The sequence below is a fragment of the Giardia intestinalis genome, chromosome 5, assembly GCF_000002435.2.
Source record: "Giardia intestinalis strain WB C6 chromosome 5, whole genome shotgun sequence".
Lineage (NCBI taxonomy): Eukaryota > Fornicata > Diplomonadida > Hexamitidae > Giardia > Giardia duodenalis.
The window spans coordinates 339,889-356,416 of NC_051860.1; the positions used below are offsets into that span (position 1 = coordinate 339,889).

At 61.0% G+C, this 16,528-nt stretch overlaps 5 protein-coding genes, 1 non-coding gene and 1 pseudogene across 6 annotated transcripts; 1 reads left to right on the forward strand and 6 right to left on the reverse strand.

Annotated features, from left to right (window-relative positions):
* GL50803_00r40003 lies at window positions 1–1,230 on the reverse strand (the record flags this gene model as incomplete). The annotated part of the gene is made up of 1 exon (XR_005248667.1): window positions 1–1,230. It is a non-coding gene; the product is annotated as an 18S ribosomal RNA (ribosomal RNA).
* A 1,069-nt stretch (window positions 1,231–2,299) lies between these two features.
* On the reverse strand, window positions 2,300–3,495 carry GL50803_00r40004 (28S rRNA; annotated as a pseudogene).
* Window positions 3,496–3,550: 55 nt separating this feature from the next.
* GL50803_0060026 (Ankyrin repeat protein 1) lies at window positions 3,551–5,698 on the reverse strand (the record flags this gene model as incomplete). Its single annotated transcript, XM_038046184.1, has 1 exon — window positions 3,551–5,698. One exon carries the CDS (start codon window positions 5,696–5,698, stop codon window positions 3,551–3,553), a length of 2,148 nt encoding a protein of 715 aa, XP_037902122.1.
* Window positions 5,699–5,706: 8 nt separating this feature from the next.
* On the reverse strand, window positions 5,707–6,882 carry GL50803_0060027 (Kinase, NEK; the record flags this gene model as incomplete). Its single annotated transcript, XM_038046185.1, has 1 exon — window positions 5,707–6,882. One exon carries the CDS (start codon window positions 6,880–6,882, stop codon window positions 5,707–5,709), a length of 1,176 nt encoding a protein of 391 aa, XP_037902123.1.
* A 778-nt stretch (window positions 6,883–7,660) lies between these two features.
* On the reverse strand, window positions 7,661–13,381 carry GL50803_0060028 (uncharacterized protein; the record flags this gene model as incomplete). Its single annotated transcript, XM_038046186.1, has 1 exon — window positions 7,661–13,381. The coding sequence occupies one exon, from the start codon at window positions 13,379–13,381 to the stop codon at window positions 7,661–7,663; it is 5,721 nt and encodes a 1,906-aa protein (XP_037902124.1).
* Window positions 13,382–13,755: 374 nt separating this feature from the next.
* Window positions 13,756–14,712, forward strand: GL50803_008044 (Seven transmembrane protein 1; the record flags this gene model as incomplete). The annotated part of the gene is made up of 1 exon (XM_001704013.1): window positions 13,756–14,712. One exon carries the CDS (start codon window positions 13,756–13,758, stop codon window positions 14,710–14,712), a length of 957 nt encoding a protein of 318 aa, XP_001704065.1.
* Window positions 14,713–14,730: 18 nt separating this feature from the next.
* GL50803_0016313 (uncharacterized protein) lies at window positions 14,731–16,476 on the reverse strand (the record flags this gene model as incomplete). Its single annotated transcript, XM_001704011.1, has 1 exon — window positions 14,731–16,476. One exon carries the CDS (start codon window positions 16,474–16,476, stop codon window positions 14,731–14,733), a length of 1,746 nt encoding a protein of 581 aa, XP_001704063.1.
* Between the last annotated feature and the right edge of the window lie 52 nt (window positions 16,477–16,528).

Consider the following 16,528-nt stretch of genomic DNA (forward strand, 5'->3'; position numbering starts at 1 on the left):
TCCCGGCCACGGCGGGGGCTCCGCGCGTCCTCGCGGGCGCCGGCTGGCCCCGCCAGTGTAGCGCGCGTGCGGCCCAGGGCGTCTGAGGGCATCACAGACCTGCTATCGCCCCGCCGTCCTCCCGCTCGCGCGGGCCGTCCCGCGGCGCCCGCGGCCGGGGTCTCGCTCGTTGTCGCAATGGAGCAGACGGCTCGCGCCACGGGCTGGGAGCGGCCATGCACCACCGCCCGCGCGATCGCGAAAGCGCGCCCGGCTGTCGGTCCTCCGCGCGTCCGGGCCTGGTGAGGTGCGCGCGTTGAGTCAGATTGAGCCGCAGACTCCACGTCTGGTGGTACCCCTCCGTCAATGCCTTCAAGTTTCAGCCTTGCGGCCATACTCCCCCCAGAGCCCGGAGCCTCCCGGTTTCCCTGGGCGGCCGGCGGGACGCGCGCGCCGGCCGCGGGGCGGCACCGTTTACGGCCGGGAATACGGTGGTGTCTGATCGCCTTCTAGCCCCCGGCCTTCGCCCTTGATTGACAGAGGCGGTCTTGGCAGGCGCCTGCGCGGCCGGCGGTCTCGGCGGGATCATCCTGTTTCACCCGTCCCCGGCCGGTACCGGTGCCCCCGCCCGCTCTCCTCGGGGCTGCCGCGGCGCGCCGCGCCCGCTGCGCGGTCCCACGCGGCGGGTCCAACGGGCCTGCCTGGAGCGCTCCCGTTTCCTCGTGGCGGCGGGGGGCCAACTACGGGCGTTTCAACTGCAGCAGCGCCGCGCGACGCTCGCCGAGCTGGAATTACCGCGGCTGCTGGCACCAGACCTTGCCCTCGGCTCCGCGGCGGGGGCTGTGGGCCCGCCTCGCTCGCGCGCTCCCCGTCGCTGCCTCGCGCGCCGCGCATTGGGCAAGTTCCGCGCCTGCTGCCGTCCTTGGATGTGCGGGCCGTCTCGCAGGCCCGCTCTCCGGAGTCGAACCCTGATTCTCCGCCAGGCGTCGGGCCCTCGGCGCGCCGCGACCGCGCCGACCGGGTGATGCCCCGGAAGCCCGGGCGGGCCGTCGCTGCGTCACGCTGCTCGCCCGCGGGCGCCCGCCCTTGCGCGCACGTCTTGGCGCCGGGTTGCCAGCGGTGTCCGGCTAGCAGGGACCGCCGCGGGGGGTGCAACCGTTGTCCTGAGCCGTCCGCCGCGTCCCGGGTGAGCGGGCATGCATGGCTTCGTCCTTGGGGAGAGCGTCGCGCTCCGGCAGGATCGACCGGATGGCCGGGCGCGGGCGCCGCGGGCCGGGCGCCTCCCTGCGCGGGGGCCGCCGCCTGGCACGGGGGCCGCCCCCTCCGTGCCCGCGCCGCGTCGGGGGTCCCCCCTATAGTGCCGGACGGAGGCCGCCCCCCACAGCCCGGCCCGGGTCCGCCTGCACCACACTTTTTTGGATTCCCTTGGGGGCGCTCGGGGGGCCGGGGGCCGGTCCGCGGGGAGCGCCGGGGGGCCCGGGCGGACCCTGCAGAACGATGTGTCACGGCAAACCCTCCTGTGCGGACCGCGTGTCCCGGGCTCCCCTGCCGGTCGGGAGATCCGCACCCCCCGTTCTCCTCCCAGTCTGCTCTGGAGGGGCCCCTCACCCCAGAACGATCGAATTGGAGGCTAGTTGTGCATCCGGGCGCTCCGGGGCCCTCTCCGGGGAGACCGCCCGAAACGGCCTCTCGCGGGGATCTCGATAGCCGTGGCTGTATACGGTCCGTCTCTAACCTATGTGACTGCTGGCAGCGGGAGGGCACTGCGTGGGGGGCGGCCCCCCGGAAGGGCGCGGTCCGAGGAGGGGCCCCCGACCGGCCCTGGACCGACCGGGGCAGCCCCGGGTGCTGTGCGTGCGCCTGGCTGCAGCGGGGGCACAGGAGCGCAGGAGGCCCCAGGAGAGACCGGAGTGTTTACTGGCCCGGGGGATCGGCTGCTCTGGGCCGTCCGGGGGTCCTTCCGCGCTCTCCCCGCGGCCTCCTGCACCGTGCCTCCCCGGCGCCCGTCCCCGCACGTGGGTGTGTCTCCCGGTCGTGCGTGGCCTGCTGGGGGCTCCTGGACCCTCTGCTGTCCTCTCTGCCTGGATCCCCCGGGCCGCCTCTCCCGGGCCCCCTGCGGTCCTGCGCCGCCCCCCTGCGCACACGGGTGCTCCTCTGTGCAAGGCAGACCCGGTGGTGGGCGTGCACTGCCCCCTGGCCACCCCTTGGGGCACCCTGCACTCCCTCAATCTTCTCTTTCCGCGCTCTGCCTGTCTGTCTGCCCCGCACCCCCCCAGAGCAAGTGGGCCGCGCGCCCCGCCCCGCGCTCTGCAGGCGCGTCCCTCAGGCGATCGCAGGGCTCTGCGCCGTACAGGAGCGCCGCGCCGGGTGGTCTCCCCGGGCGGGGGCCGCTCGGCGACGGGGCACGGGGCTGGGGCGCGCGGCCGGGCGGGGCGCGAGGCGGGGTGCGCGCTTAGAGGCGGTCAGCGCAGGGCCCCCGGGCGCGGCGGCGCGGCGCTGCCCGGCCGGGCAACCGCGGGGCTGGCGGCCCGCGGCGGGCGTTCCTCTCGTACTGGCCCGCCGTGCTCTGGCCCCGGGGCCAGTAGGGTAAAACTAACCTGTCTCACGACGGTCTAAACCCAGCTCACGATCCCTTGAACGGGTGAACAATCCGACGCTTCCGCGCCGGTGCGCGCGGACGGTAGGAAGAGCCGACATCGAAGGATCAAAAAGCCGCGTCGCTGCGGGCGCTCGGCGGCCACAAGCCAGTTATCCCTGTGGTAACTTTTCTGCCACCTCCGCGCCCGCGGCCGGGGCGGCGAAGGATCGGTAGGCCCCGCTTTCGCGGCCCGCGCCGGCACGGGGGGCGCGGGTCGGGCGGGCTTGTGCCCTTCTGCTCCGCGGGAGGTCTCCGTCCTCGCTGAGCCCGCCGTGGGACGCCTGCGGTCCGGTGTAGCAGGCGCGCCGCCCCAGCCGAACTCCCCGCCCGGGCGGGTCCCCGCGCGACCGGGTGAGCGGGGCGGCGGCGGCCGTCAGGGTGTCTCAGGGGCGCGGCCTCCCCTGTGCGCTGCGCCGGCCGCCCCGCCCCACAGGCCCGGGCTGGAGTCAAGCTCAAAAGGGTCTTCTTGCCCCGCTGGCCGGCCCTCGCCCGTTCCCGAGGCTGGAGGCTCGCGGAGGCGCGGCTCGGGACAGTGGGATCCTCGTTGGTCCATTCATGCACGTCGGAAATTGCCCGACGAGGCATTTGGCTACCTTAAGAGAGTCATAGTTACTCCCGCCGTTTACCAGGGCTTCGGCGGATCGCTTCACGGTGACGGTCGTGGCACTGGGCAGAAATCACGTCGCGCCAGCGCCGGGTGCGGCCCTCGCGACGCTGTGTTTCTAGTAAACAGTCGGGATCCCCGCGTCCGTTCCAGTTCTGACCCGGCGCGCCGTCAGAGCCACTCCTTTTCCCGAGGTTACGGAGCCGGCTTGCCGACTTCCCTGAGCCGCGTTCGCTCCCGCGCTAGAGGCTGCTGACCCCGGAGTCCTGCTGCGTGGCGGGGCTGTGATGTGTAAGGTCTGATGTGGAGGCGATCGCTGTTTACTCTGGCTACTCTGAGAGGATGGCTAGTATCTCGCTATTGCCCTCGGCTATGTCCAAGAGCTTCCTCCTGTTTATGTTCTTCTCCTTCTCTGCGAGGAGTCTCACACACTCTATCTGGCTGCAGGATACTGCCCACATGAGGGCGGTCCATCCGTCACTATCCTGCATCCCACCCTCCTTCTCCAAGAGCAGCGCGACGTGGGCAGAGTGACCTTCCTTTGCTGCAGCCATAAGAGCTGTCTGTCCATTGTTACTTCTCATACTTCCTTCCTTTTCTAGTAGGAGCTTAAAACAGTCTGTGCTACCATACCTTGCTGCAAGCATAAGGGCTGTTTCGCCATCCTCATTCCGCATCCCGCCCTCCTTCTCTAGCAATATTCTAGTGCAGCCTGCGTGGCCACTCTCTGCTGCCCTTATGAGGGCTGTCCATCCAAAAATATCCTGCATGCCTGCCTCTTCCTCTAGGAGCAGCTCCACTATCTCTGCGTGGCCACGTGCTGCTGCCAGCGTGAGGGCTGTCTCGCTACTATCACTCTTCATCCCGCCCTCCTTCTCTAGTAGGAGCCTGACGCACTCTGGGTGGCCACTCTCTGCCGCCCCCATGAGGGCGGTCCGTCCAAACCCATCCTGTACCCCGCCCTCCCTCTTTAGCAATAGTCTAACACAGTCTCCGTGACCTCCCTCTGCTGCAAACACAAGGGCGGTCCGTCCATAGCTGTCTTGTACCCCGCCCTCCTTCTCCAAGAGTATGTCCACTATCTCTCCATGGCCCTCCTCTGCTGCCCGCATGAGGGCGGTATCGCCAGCAGCAAGTAAATACGTCATCACCCTCCGTTCCTCCAGCATACTCCGTTCCACGAGCCCTTTCGTGATCGCCATGTCCACTTTCATGCCCCCCTCTTTCTCCAGTAATAGCTTGACGCACTCTGGGTGGCCCCTCTCTGCCGCCCGCATGAGGGCGGTCCATCCGTCACGATCCTTCATCCCCGCCTCCTGAAGGCTACTCCTCACTGCATCAGCATCTCCAATGTAAGCAGCATACATAAGGCTCGTCCAGCCCGAGGCAGCACGCTCACGGTCGTTTCCCACCAGTAGCTTAACACAGTCTTGCTTGTCATTCTGCTCTGCTGTCACGAGGGCTGTCACCCCATCACTAGTCTGCATCCCGCCCTCCCTCTCCAGGAGCAGCGCGACACATTCTCTGTGGCCTTCTTTTGCTGCAAGCACGAGGGCAGTCTGGCCGTCACTATCCTTCATGCCCGCCTCCTTCTCCACGAGCAGCTCCACTATCTCTGCGTGGCCTTCCTCTGCCGTCCTTATGAGAGCGGTCTCGCCATACCTATCCCGCATCCCGCCCTCCTTCTTTACTAGTAGTCTAACACAATCTGAATGGTTTCTCTCTGCTGCCAGCATGAGGGCGGTTTCGCCATCCTCATTCTGCACGCCTCCCTCCTTCTCCAGGAGCAGCTCCACTATCTCTGCGTGGCCACGGACTGCTGCCCTCATAAGGGCTGTTCCCTCGCTGATGGCCCAGCAGCCCATCGCGACATCCCCCGTCGCCTTCTGTCCCCCCTGGAGAGGAAGGAGGGCCTTCACAGTATCTACATCATTTCTGTCAACAGCTCGCATGAGGGCAGTGACGCCATTCTCATCTGTGGGATCGAGGAGCTCCACGACGTCCTTGTGCCTCGCTCTGGCAGCAATCATCAGTGCGGTATTGCCGTCATTGTTCCTCTTGTCCTTGTCTGAGAGGTGTTCCTTGACTGTTGTGACGTCCCCCGTGAAGGACGCGCACATGAGAGGGGTCCACGAGGGGGCCTCATGCTCGCGAAGAAGCAGAGCTATGTCTGTGTGCTTGTTCCTGAGGGCGTGCACGAAGGCCGTGTTACCGTCCTTGTCCTTCAGCCCCTTCTCATGGTCAAGAAGGAGCTTTACTACTTCAAGGCTCCCCTGCTGTGCGGCGATCATCAGGGCGGTGCGACCGTTATTGTCTTCTTTTCTATGCTCATGAGGGACGAGGATCCTAGCTGCCTCGGGATGGTTCCTATGTGCGGCGTGCATGAGCGCGGTCCAGCCGTTCTTGTCCCTGAGACCCTTCTCCTTCTCAACAAGCAGCTCAACGGGGCCAGTGTGCCCCTGCTGGGCTGCATGCATGAGGGCTGTCATTCCCTGCTTATCACGCTGGCCGGTGACTCCCTCTTCAAGTAGCACCCGGACGGTCTCTGTGTCATTCGTGTGTGCAGCACGGACCAGCTTGGGTAGCAGGTGAGCCTCAGGTTGAAGGGTAATCGTAGCTGCTGCGCCACTGAGTTGCATAACCTGACCTTCTCGTGCCTGCATTGTGGATAAGTATTTTTTGTCCGGCCTTCAAGAGCGTCAATCCCAGGGGTCTTGAGTCGAGGCTCCTGTCCTAGGGAGCTGGTCTTGCTTGGCCTGTTCTCGAGGGCTGCCTCAAGAGCAGTGACCTTATCCGACTCGACCTTGAGCTCGTCCTTCAGAAGCACGATATTAGCATTAGCGCCATTCAGCGCAGCCTCCAAAACGCTGCACTTGTCCTCTAGTGCCACACACCGATGTCCCAGCTCACTAACTGGGATGTCGAATGTGGCGAGCGTCTCGTGCAGCTCCCTGGCTGTCGGCCTCCTCTCTGGCTCCAGCACGAATATCCGCTCCAGAACACTCTTTATGAAGCCGTCGGTGACACCGCTCAGGTCCGGCCTCCACCCGTCGACGAAGACGTCTTTTGGGTCTTTACCTTCTAGGAAGTCCGGTCTCCTCAGAGTTACTAATTCATAAATGATGACCCCGAGGCTCCATACGTCGGAGGCGGGGCTGGCCTCGTTGTGGAGGAGCACCTCGGGGGCCACGTATACTGCCGTGCTTACAATGGTGCTCCCGCATCTCAGGGCGTCCTTGCAGAGGCCGAGGCCAGCGATGACGAAGTACTCACCATCTGCGCTGATGAGGACGTTGGCAGGCCTGAGGTCGCGGTGGACAAATCCATTAACACTTACCCCATTGACGCCGTGGAGGTAGGCGAGGGCGGCAGCGATCTGCCTCAGGACGGAGAGGACCACGCCGGCAGACATGGGGATCTTCCTTCGCTTGTGCTCAGTGAGGAGGCGCTCGAGGGTCTTGTCGTGGCGATTCATGACGACGTAGATGAGGCCCTCGCCTTCGACTACTTGATGGTGCTTGAGAACCCCCGGGTTGGAGAGGTCAAGAAGAGCGGCCAGCTCGAGCCTGATGGCGCCTAAATCCCTCTTATCCGGGCCATCGAGGAGGATCTCCTTCACAGCGAGGCTCGGATGGCCCCTAAGGGAGTAGACTGTCCCCATGGTGCTTTCATTAAGCACACTGCCCAACCGCCTGTGGAGCTTCTTACGAGTGAATTGTGGGATGGCGGGGGCTGCTGCAGGGGGGCTGGCTGCCGTCGGCCATGAAGTTTGTTTCAAAAATCGTTCACTCTGCCCACTAGTACTTGCAAGGCTATGTTATAGGGCCCTCTGCGGGTGTAGTCGAGGCGCACACAAGCATGGCTGCCTCTTCAGAGACAGGGGTGTCGCCCTTCAAGGCCGGGGTTCTTCATCAATGCTCCACACTGGCGTCAGCATGCTGCTGGAATCTCTGGGCTGTTCCTGTCCAGTCGATGCGTGCGTGCCAGAACGCTTGGTTTCCATCCTTTCCGCCGCGCTAGAGTCACGCTGGCCTTGATCGGCCGCTCTCTCCTCAATTGGTCTCATCTGCTTGGCAAGGACCACAGAGGTTGGCTGGAAGCGTCGCTTGGAAGGAATCGAGTGGCCGGCTCTCGAGCGTCACCCGACGAGCTTCGTTGGGCATTCGTTTCCGAGCCGGCAACATTGACGGCCGCAGAGCTCCTGGGCGTTCCTCGATCAGGGATGGGCCGAGCTGCTCGGTTCGTGGCCTCTTGTCCATTCCTCGTTATCGGGCACAGTTAGCCACCAAGCGGTCTACATATGCTGTTCGAGCCACACCTACAACAAGCCAGCGGCACAGCGCTAGAGCAGCCGTTAAGTCGAGCGAATCACCCCAAGCAGATGCTCAGATCTGTCCCGCGCTCAGAGGTCAGTGTCCCTCCACCTCTTGCCCATTATTTCATTGGGGTCCTGCACTCCGTCCAAGGGGCTGCTGCGCCGCGCGAAGCTTCATGGCCCGAACCGTCCACGAGTCCCCCTTCCGCTCAAGCAGGCGACCCGTGAGGCCTGTGGCTTTGAGGAGGGTTCCAGGATCGCCCTGGGACGTAGGCGCAATGACTGGCCGCCGCGATGCCAGAAGCTGGCGGGTCACACCGAGCAGGTCCGCCTCTTCCACACTGTTACCCAGCGTCCCTGTCTGCTGCATGCTTTGAAGAATGACTGTGTCTACGCGATCCCCTGCAGAGCTCTCCGGCGCATATGTCCACGGGTATGCGCACGCAGGCGGGGCCTCAAGACGCATAGGTGGAGGGGGGTCCTGGAAGACTTGACTGGGCACTTCTTCGAGGTCTTCGATGGACAGCCTGGCTGTGTCTGCCAGTCCACTCTCTGAGGACTTTTGCCCGGAGCGTGCGGTAAGAGGCACGCCGAAAAGAGAGTCCCATCCCTTCGGAGGCGGGTCAAGATTGACTCTCTGAACAATGCCGAGGAGCTGGGCCCCGTCCAAGCCCCACAGAGCTACTCGTTTGTCCCCGCCTATCGAAATGTATGCCTGGCTGTTGGAAGCAGCCGGAGAAAGCAGGCTAATGGGGGCGGCGTGAGCACGGTGGACGTACCGTACCCGGAGATACGAAGACGGAACGATTGGCGACGTCTTCCCAGAGCTCGGGGTATGAAGAAGACCCTTAGGGAGCTGCTGCGTGTCGAGACTGCGTGTGATCCCCAGAGCAGCTATCAGATTCTGAATCTTGTAGAGGGTCACAAAGCCTGCGTCGTCCCCGACCAGGATAGAGTGGGCGCCGTCCACAAAGCAGACAGCTGTCGGCATGGTGCGAGCAGAGAGAGCAAGAACGGACTCCTTCCGGACTGGCACTCTCACCTTGGTTCTGTCCCTGAAGACGTATTGATAGAGAATGCCGTTTTCCTCTGCTTCCACGTCCTCCATCCCGGGCCGCGTCACAGCGGACCCCATCATGGTGCCATAAAGAGACGCATGGGCGTCTGCGTATTGCGCAGCCGCCGGACTCTCCACGTCAACGCCGGACGTCTTAAAGCGCGACTTAGAAAAGTCCTCGATCACCTTGCTGGACTTGTCGGAGAGCTTCACCGCTCCCTGAGGCACTTTGCGGCGAGAGGCGGCCTGCCTTGGCTGACTGGTGCCCAGCGGAACAGGAAGGAAGTCAACGTAGACCCTCCGAGGAGCAGCTAAGAAGCGCGTGAAGTAGAAAGAAACAAGCATTATCACCTGAGCAGCAGCCCGAATCTTCATAAGCGTTCTGCGCCGACGGGCTTGAAGGCCTCGGAAGTTCTGGGAAATGGGGACGTATCGGCGAAGGAGTGCCATTGTTGCAGAGACAATCTCTTGGTAAGACGGACCCGGCATTCTGGTGTGCGCACGCTCTGACCTTTCTTCCAAGTCGTCCTGTACACCGACGGTCTCCTGCTGGAGATGGCACAGAGATTGGCCTTCTTCAGTAGCCGCTGTGGATTCTTGGACCGTGATGTACGCATAGCGGTTGGAAACAGTATGCCTCTCAAACATCGATGGAGGCTGGACTGTTCCGGAAGCGGCCTCTCCCTCCCTATCGGTTGTCATCGAGGCGTCCATGGAGGGCGTTGCAGTCGACGCCTGGAGGTCTCCGACTCGCGCCCCGTAGGCCGTTTTCGTGGAAAGCAGACGATTGGCACGGAACTCCCCGTCAATCGACCGCAGAGCCTCGTCCCCGGGCACAGGGCCCTTACGTTCGGGGCAGTACTTTGTGTGGAGGAGATCTGGAGAAAAGTTTTCTATCAGGTAGCGAACCACGTCCTCGTATCTACTCCCATACAACTGGACGTCTGAATTGAAATCAGAGAGGGGCAGAAGGGCGTGCTTCAAGAATCCAGCTGTCTGGACCCAGCCGGCCTGAAAGTCTGCATTCAGTGGATAGCCCAGGGGATGGTAGCTTCCGTGGTAAAAGGCGCAGACGAGCGAAAAGTTCGGGTACAGCGGGCGGACCGCGTGGATGTAGCAGATGCCAGAGGCCGACGCCGAAAACAGAAGGGGCCACTGTCCCAGGAAGCAGAGGGCCGTTATGGGGGAGCCAACAGACGGGATTGTCGGGGGCTGGATCACCCCCTGCTGCAGCAGCTTGACAGACATCGTGTCGTGGACGAGAATCCGGCCGTCAGAGGTGCCTATGGCCAGCAGAGACAGCTCCTCCGAGGCGTCAATGCACGTCACGTACGAGTCACTTCGAGCCTTCTTTGCATGCCCGGTGTAGAGAACGTCGCAGAGCAGTTTCTGGATCGGAGACGGCGCCTGATTCGGCTGTCCTGCTGAAGAGACATCTCGGGCCCACAGGAACTCGGGGCAAAAGCGTCTTACAACCTCCGGCTTTGAAGAGAGGTCGTCTGCGCCTACAAACACGGGCTTCGACGAAAAGAACGCCGTGAGCTGCTGCCGTGCCCTTGCAAAGTGGTCTGCTCCTCCTGCAAAAAAGATGTCGAAGGTCGTCAGCTGCCTCGACAGCCCTATCTTGTTCACGTACTCGTGGCTCGGCTTCATGTCTATGGCGCGCACAATTTGCGGGTTGAGGTTGTCGCAGAGGAAGAGAAGGCCGCGCGCTCTGTCGGTGGCCAAGATTTGTGCGCGCATTATCGACTTGTCGGAAAGCAGCTGTCTCACAAAGGCTGCGTTGTTGGCCTTGACGATGATCTGAGACAGATTGAGCCCCAGGCTGTACGAGGAAGCTCCGGACGACATGTGCGAGTCGGCCCCTGCAGAAGGCTCCCTCTGTGCGTCGCCCAGTCTTTGGCCATCAAACGGGTTGTCGACGATGTCAATGTCGTCTTCGCATGTCCTCCGGCCGGTAATCCCAACGTTGGATATGTCGAAGAGAGAGCCGGTCTTCCAGTAAAGTGTCACTGCACCGTGAGTTCCTATGACGTAAAGAACGCGTCCCTTGCTGTCGACGGCGAGGGACAGAATCCGCCGCCCGAGGGCGTCGAGCAGAGACTGGGGGGCGTCGGGGGCGCTGGGGATCTGGCTGAGGATCTGCGGTGGCTTGTGGAGCGTCCTATATCGGGCTTCGTCGTCTGGAGTGGAAAAGTGGAGATCGGCCTCCGTCACCTCGCTCTGGCCCTCTGCGTAGAATTTCGAGAGGTCGCACGTCTCGATGCTTGCATACTCCGAACCCAGTACGGCATCCTGTGCGTCATCGCCACCGCTGCCTGTGCCGTCTCGGCCCTCCAGAAGCGTCTTGGAGATCCTTGCAATGTCGTAGATCCTGGACGGCCGGCCGGTAAGAAGCGAGAAGATCGTCACTTCCCCAGGGCCTGTGACGGCGCCAAGCTCGTTCATGCGCTGGTTGACGACAACGCCGGCGCACTCCTTGCTGATAGACCCCAGGGGAAGATGCTCGGGCGCGTGCTTGATCAGCTCCTTCGGCCTGCGCTTGCCCAGTGCCCGCTGCTCCTCCTCGCGCTTCGCGTCCTCAAAGTCCCAGACCACCTGCTCCTTGGCCAGCTCCTCGTTGGCAACCACCTTGAGGACGAACAGCCGGCGCCCGAAGGGGATGTAGCCGAAGTCGTGCTTGCGGCTATAGACCCCGGTGCCGACCTTGACTCCGTGCAGGTTGATGGCGATGTCGATCCGCGTGATGTGCGCACCCGTCAGTGCATGGATGAGGGTCACCACGTTGTCGTGGTCAATAACGCCAACAACGTTCCCGAAAGCGAACGACGCCAGAATAGGCTTGCCCGGCCTGGGCGGCTGGACAAGGGTGATCAGGTGCGCGGACTTCACGAGGTTGGCCTTCACGAGCCTCTTGTCAGAAACCTGCACGGCCTCGCGCCTCCTCTTCCCGCGCCTATCGTCCTCGCCGTCCACCCGGGCGGGGTCGTCCTCGAGCTCCTCCTTTGTCACGGCCATCCCCAAGTGGCAGGAGCGGACCGCCTCCGGGCCAATCTGGTAGACGTTGCTGAAGCCAATGGTTGTGATGTGATCGCTGACGACGTAGCACCGCATGATCCCCTCCGGGTGCAAGTCCGAGAACGTGCAGACGACCCCCAGGTCCTCGTCCAGAATGACGAGCGCGGCATCGGAGCCCACGACGGCTAGCCGGAACAGGCCGTCTGCCATGGCCTCCTCCCACTGGCCGCGCCCGGCGTCCATGCACCTGACGCTCCCCGCGACCACATACTTGGTGGTGACAAACTCGGCCCGGATCGTCAGATGCACGCCCCCGTGGCGCTTCTCGTGCGTTGCCGCGGCGACGGGGTCTGGGGCCACGGTCGCCTTGACAAAGGCCAGGGGGTCGTCGGCGATGAGCTGCGTCTCCTTGATTCCGTGGCTGAGAAGTGTGCTCTGCCCGGCGTCAAAGATCTGCGATGTGATGAGGCTCACGACCTCAAGGTCTTCGGAGGCCATGGCGATGAGCTGCTTGGACTTCCCTCGGAGCCGCTCCTTCTCCTGGGAGGACCTCTGCAGCGCCTCCGCGGTGCTCTTGGAGACGTCTATCAACGACGACCGGAGCTCCGGGTACACCTTCAAGAGCTCCTCCCGCGTCAGCGAGTCGAAGGAGCGGCCCTTTCCGAGGATCTGCATGGCAGCATCTACGGTGGTGCTGGCCAGAGAGGGCTGCCTGGAGTTCCCCGTGTTGCTGGGGTCTTCTGAAAGGTTTATCCCGCCAGCAAACTGTGGGGCGTCTGGGTCCCTTTCGTAGGCCAGCGCGTAAATGCTAACATTGCCAGATGCGTGGCCTATGTAGAGCCGGGACCGTGCTTCGTGCCAGAACAGACACGTCCCAGGGGACTGGAGCCGGAAGGGATCGGAGATGGCCATGTTTCCGGTGAGCGAAAAGACGATGAAGAGGGGCTCTCGCGTGCAAAGGACGATAAGCGGGAGAGGGGACATCCTGACAGAACACGTTATGGTGCTGGAGCTCGTTATCCGCTTGTTCTGCATGTCCTGGAGAATTGCTCGGCGGCTCGTGGGGGCGGCATCAGGCACGGCAGACAGGAGCGACTGCTCTCTGACTGCATTTGCGTCTATGCCCATGGACTCGAGCCGCTTGTAGGCCTTCGCTTCAAGTCTTTCCTGCGCCCGCTGGTCCAACTGCACTTTGAAGAGCTCCTCCGGGTTCCCCGCCAAGACAGAGGCCTTGGGCTCGAAGATGAGGCGCGGATACATAAACTGGGAATCCGCCATGTAAACACCAAGGTCTGTGACAAGATAGTAGGCGTCCCCTATGATATACATGTTGAGGATGATGGACCCCTTCACGTCTGTGAGCTCGGCGTTATTTGGTATAGCCGACTCCACGGAGACTAAAGACGTCTTCCCAGAAACACCTGTCGCTGTTCGCATCAGTGACTGGAAAATGCTCTTATCTGTGAAGTCCTTATGCTGTTCGACATCCAAGTGGGCGCTCGAGACCTCGGAATAAAACCCGATAAAGTCGTACCACGTAACGAAACCGTCAAGATCCGTGTCTAGCTCCTCGAAAAGATCTATCAGCGCCTTGGAGATCCCTTCGAGCGAGACCTGATTGCCTGTGTAGGAGCGCGGCACAAAAGTCTGAATGGTTCTGGAGAGAAAGTCGAGCGTCACCTTGCGCCCATAGAAGAGCTTGCGAATGGTCTCCAGGTCTGCGGGATCGATTAGCTTGACGAGGTCAAGGGCCGTCTCGACAAGTGCCATCGATTATGCACCCGGCTTTGCAAAGGGTTCCGATTTTGGAATAATTGCACATTTTTCTTCATTGAGCACTGAACCCAGGTCTCAAACGCGGCTTGGTGGGTAGATTGCCGCGCAGACTCGGATACCTGGCAGGGCTGTGACGTGCGTCTACTGCTAAACCGAGGCTACCATCGTAGTCCTCGATTTTCTTTGTGCAAAACTTTATGAATCATCCGAGCCCTAAATCTACAAAATAAATTATACGATTGTAAACGTCGGCCCCGCACTGAATGTGAGCTATTTCGCTATTTGTACTACTTTGGATGAATTTTAGAAAATACCTTTTTTCGACGTTTACTAACTGTCTTGGCTTTTTATGACCTGGAAAAAATAATATGCCCTGCTACTGTGAAGATAATGGGGGGATGCCCCCTGACTACATTATTGCGGCTGCGTTTGGAGAGTGCAAGTATGGGAAGGGTGAAATAACTTCTGTGGTCTTCGGTTGGTTTTCAATCATATGCTGGATTATAGCGACGTATCCACAGATGCGTATGTCTTTTCTTCTTAAACGGTGTGAGGCTATATCGATTGCTTTCCTGATTCTCTGGTTCATCGGAGATCTTCTAAACCTCATCTCCCTTATCGTTATAGACGGACTGCTTACGCAGATCGTTCTCGGAGCCCTTTGGCTTGCCATGGATTTCATCCTGAACGGACAGTACTTTTATTACCAGCACAAGAACAAGGGGAAGGATCTTCCGGACCAGGACGTCAAGGCGATCACGCGCTACCGCGTCCCAGAGATAGTTATCTACACGGTTCTTTCTGCGGCTGTAGTCACAAGCTTTCTGTGCTATGCAATCCCTGCTGGTAACTATGTGCGAGTAGCAAGGACGCTGAGCAACCACGACGGCCTTGGAAACTGCAGTGCCGGCTCATCTGTCAAGGCGTATGACGTTCGCTGGTGGGTAGGATCGGTGATGGCGTACTGTACCATCCCCTTGTATTGCTTCAATCGCGTCCTTCAGGTGATCAAGAATTGCAAGAAGAAGGAAGTGGACGATCTCAGCATGGGGCTCTTCATCCTGATTATGTGTGCAAATATCTTCCAGTCTATCTCGATCGTAGTTGCAGACCCAACAGCTTCGGGGTTAAAGTCGCAGGCCCCGTATCTCTTTGGGGCCGTCTTCCCAGTCGTGATGGACGCCCTGATCCTCAGTCAGATCCTTTACTACAATAAAAAGAATAGCAAGCAGAAGAACGGGGGAAAGCCTGATGCTACTGATCCCCCTAGCTCAGTAGAGATGTCTCCGGCCACCGGTACTCTTTCAATTCCTACCATTCAATAGAGCGCGTGTAAACAGTGTTTACTGTTCATCCTCGTTGGGCAGCGCAGGGGGTCGGAGATCCACGCCCATGGCCACCTTTGCCTTTTCCAGCTCGATGGTGTGCCGCAGCTCGTCGCGTCTGCGTTCGAGCTCTTGTCTGCGCCTCGCGATCTCCTCGTTCTCCTTGACCATTCGATCGTAGATGCGGGCCTTCGTTGCATTGAGCATCGCCCGGCGCATCCGGGTCTCCTCGGAAAGCCTCTCTGCGTCCAGCGTCCGGGTGTCCTTGCGATAGAAGTCATCTGGGTTGATTTCTGAAGACTCTGACTCGCTGGCCTCCTGCTCGTCGCAACCGAGGTTGAGCTCCTCTCTGAGGCTCGTTGCATGGGCCTTCGCTAGTTGCGTTGCCAGGCTGTCGACTGAGGACACCTTGGCGGCAGCCTCGTCCTTCGCCTCCAAAAGCCCGTGCTCCTGCAGTCCCTTCACCGCAGCGACAGAAAGAGTCGTGATATCGACCATATTGTTTTTCTCGCGCACAAGCTGGTCGAGCTCCTTGACCCTGTCCGGCACGTATCCGTCTGCGTCAGCGGAGTCGTCATAAAAGGGAGAGACGTGGGGAGGCAGCACGGCCCCGGGCGCATACTCAGCGTGCGGAAGCGTGGTCCCCCAGTTGAGCGAGTCAAAGCACCACTGCGGTTGGAGGTACGCACAGCCATCTATTCGCGCGCCCACGACACCCTCTATGTTATGCGGCGGCCGATCTACTATAATATGCGTGGCCCCGTGAGGGGGACTTGAGTAAGTGAATACGTCTGCCCCGCCACTAAGAAGCACTAGTTCGAGGGGCTCGCGGGGAACCTCTCGGGAAATGGCGTGCTTCTGCCCAATAAAGGGCTTGACAGATGCCGGATTCAAGTTTCTAACCCCACCGTTCTTGTCACACGGTTCATCGCAGCCGTTGGGCCCGTAGATAAGAGAAAGGTCGACTTCGCTGGCAGTTGCATGTGCCCGAATATTCCCTACGAGTCTGAGAATGTAATCTGCTTCTTCCTGGACAGCAGGGGGGTACTGGTACCCGTTGAGAAGGACGCTGTAGAGACGGTATAGGACGAAGCCAGCAAAAGTCTGATAGAACTCTACGAAGCTCTTAAGAACCTTGAAATCGACAACGTCTGGGACGTCGAGCTGGAAACGGTGGGGGACGAGCCACGTGACCTTCACGCCCTGGACGACCGCTTGGTAGTAGTAACCCTTTGTCGAGACGAAGGCACGGACAAGACACCCTGTGGCTGCGATAAACGCATCCCACTCCCTGCAGAGACGCTTGCAGTTGTCGATTATCTTTTGGGGTGCGTGTTCTGAGGACAACCTGGAGAACATGAAGAGGAGGCAAAGGGCGTCGTCGAAGTCGGAAAGAGCGTCCTTGAAGGTGGGATAGCGTTCCAGCACAACGTGATCCAAACTGATAATCGGCATCTGGGCCTGCAAGAGCTTTGCCTCGAGGACATTTGCTCGGGCCTTCATCCGCTTGATACGCTTGAGCTGCGCAGCAATCTCGCGAATCTTAGGAATGATGGGATCGTGGAATAAGTGGACGATATCCTTGCGCAGAAAGTATGACGTGTCCCCTGCGAACTTCTTCGGAGGCACCTGAGGATAGATGCCCTTTATGATACAGACTCGGCGGAACTCCCCGAGGGTGAGCTGCAGCTTTCGACACGCCTTGTTGCGCGGCATGAACCGCATCTCCATGCTGTTGGGATCCTTACGCCTAACAAGCGGCATGCCCCTCAGACTGCAATTATTTAACCGAAGCCGAATCAGTGCGAGTTCGTTT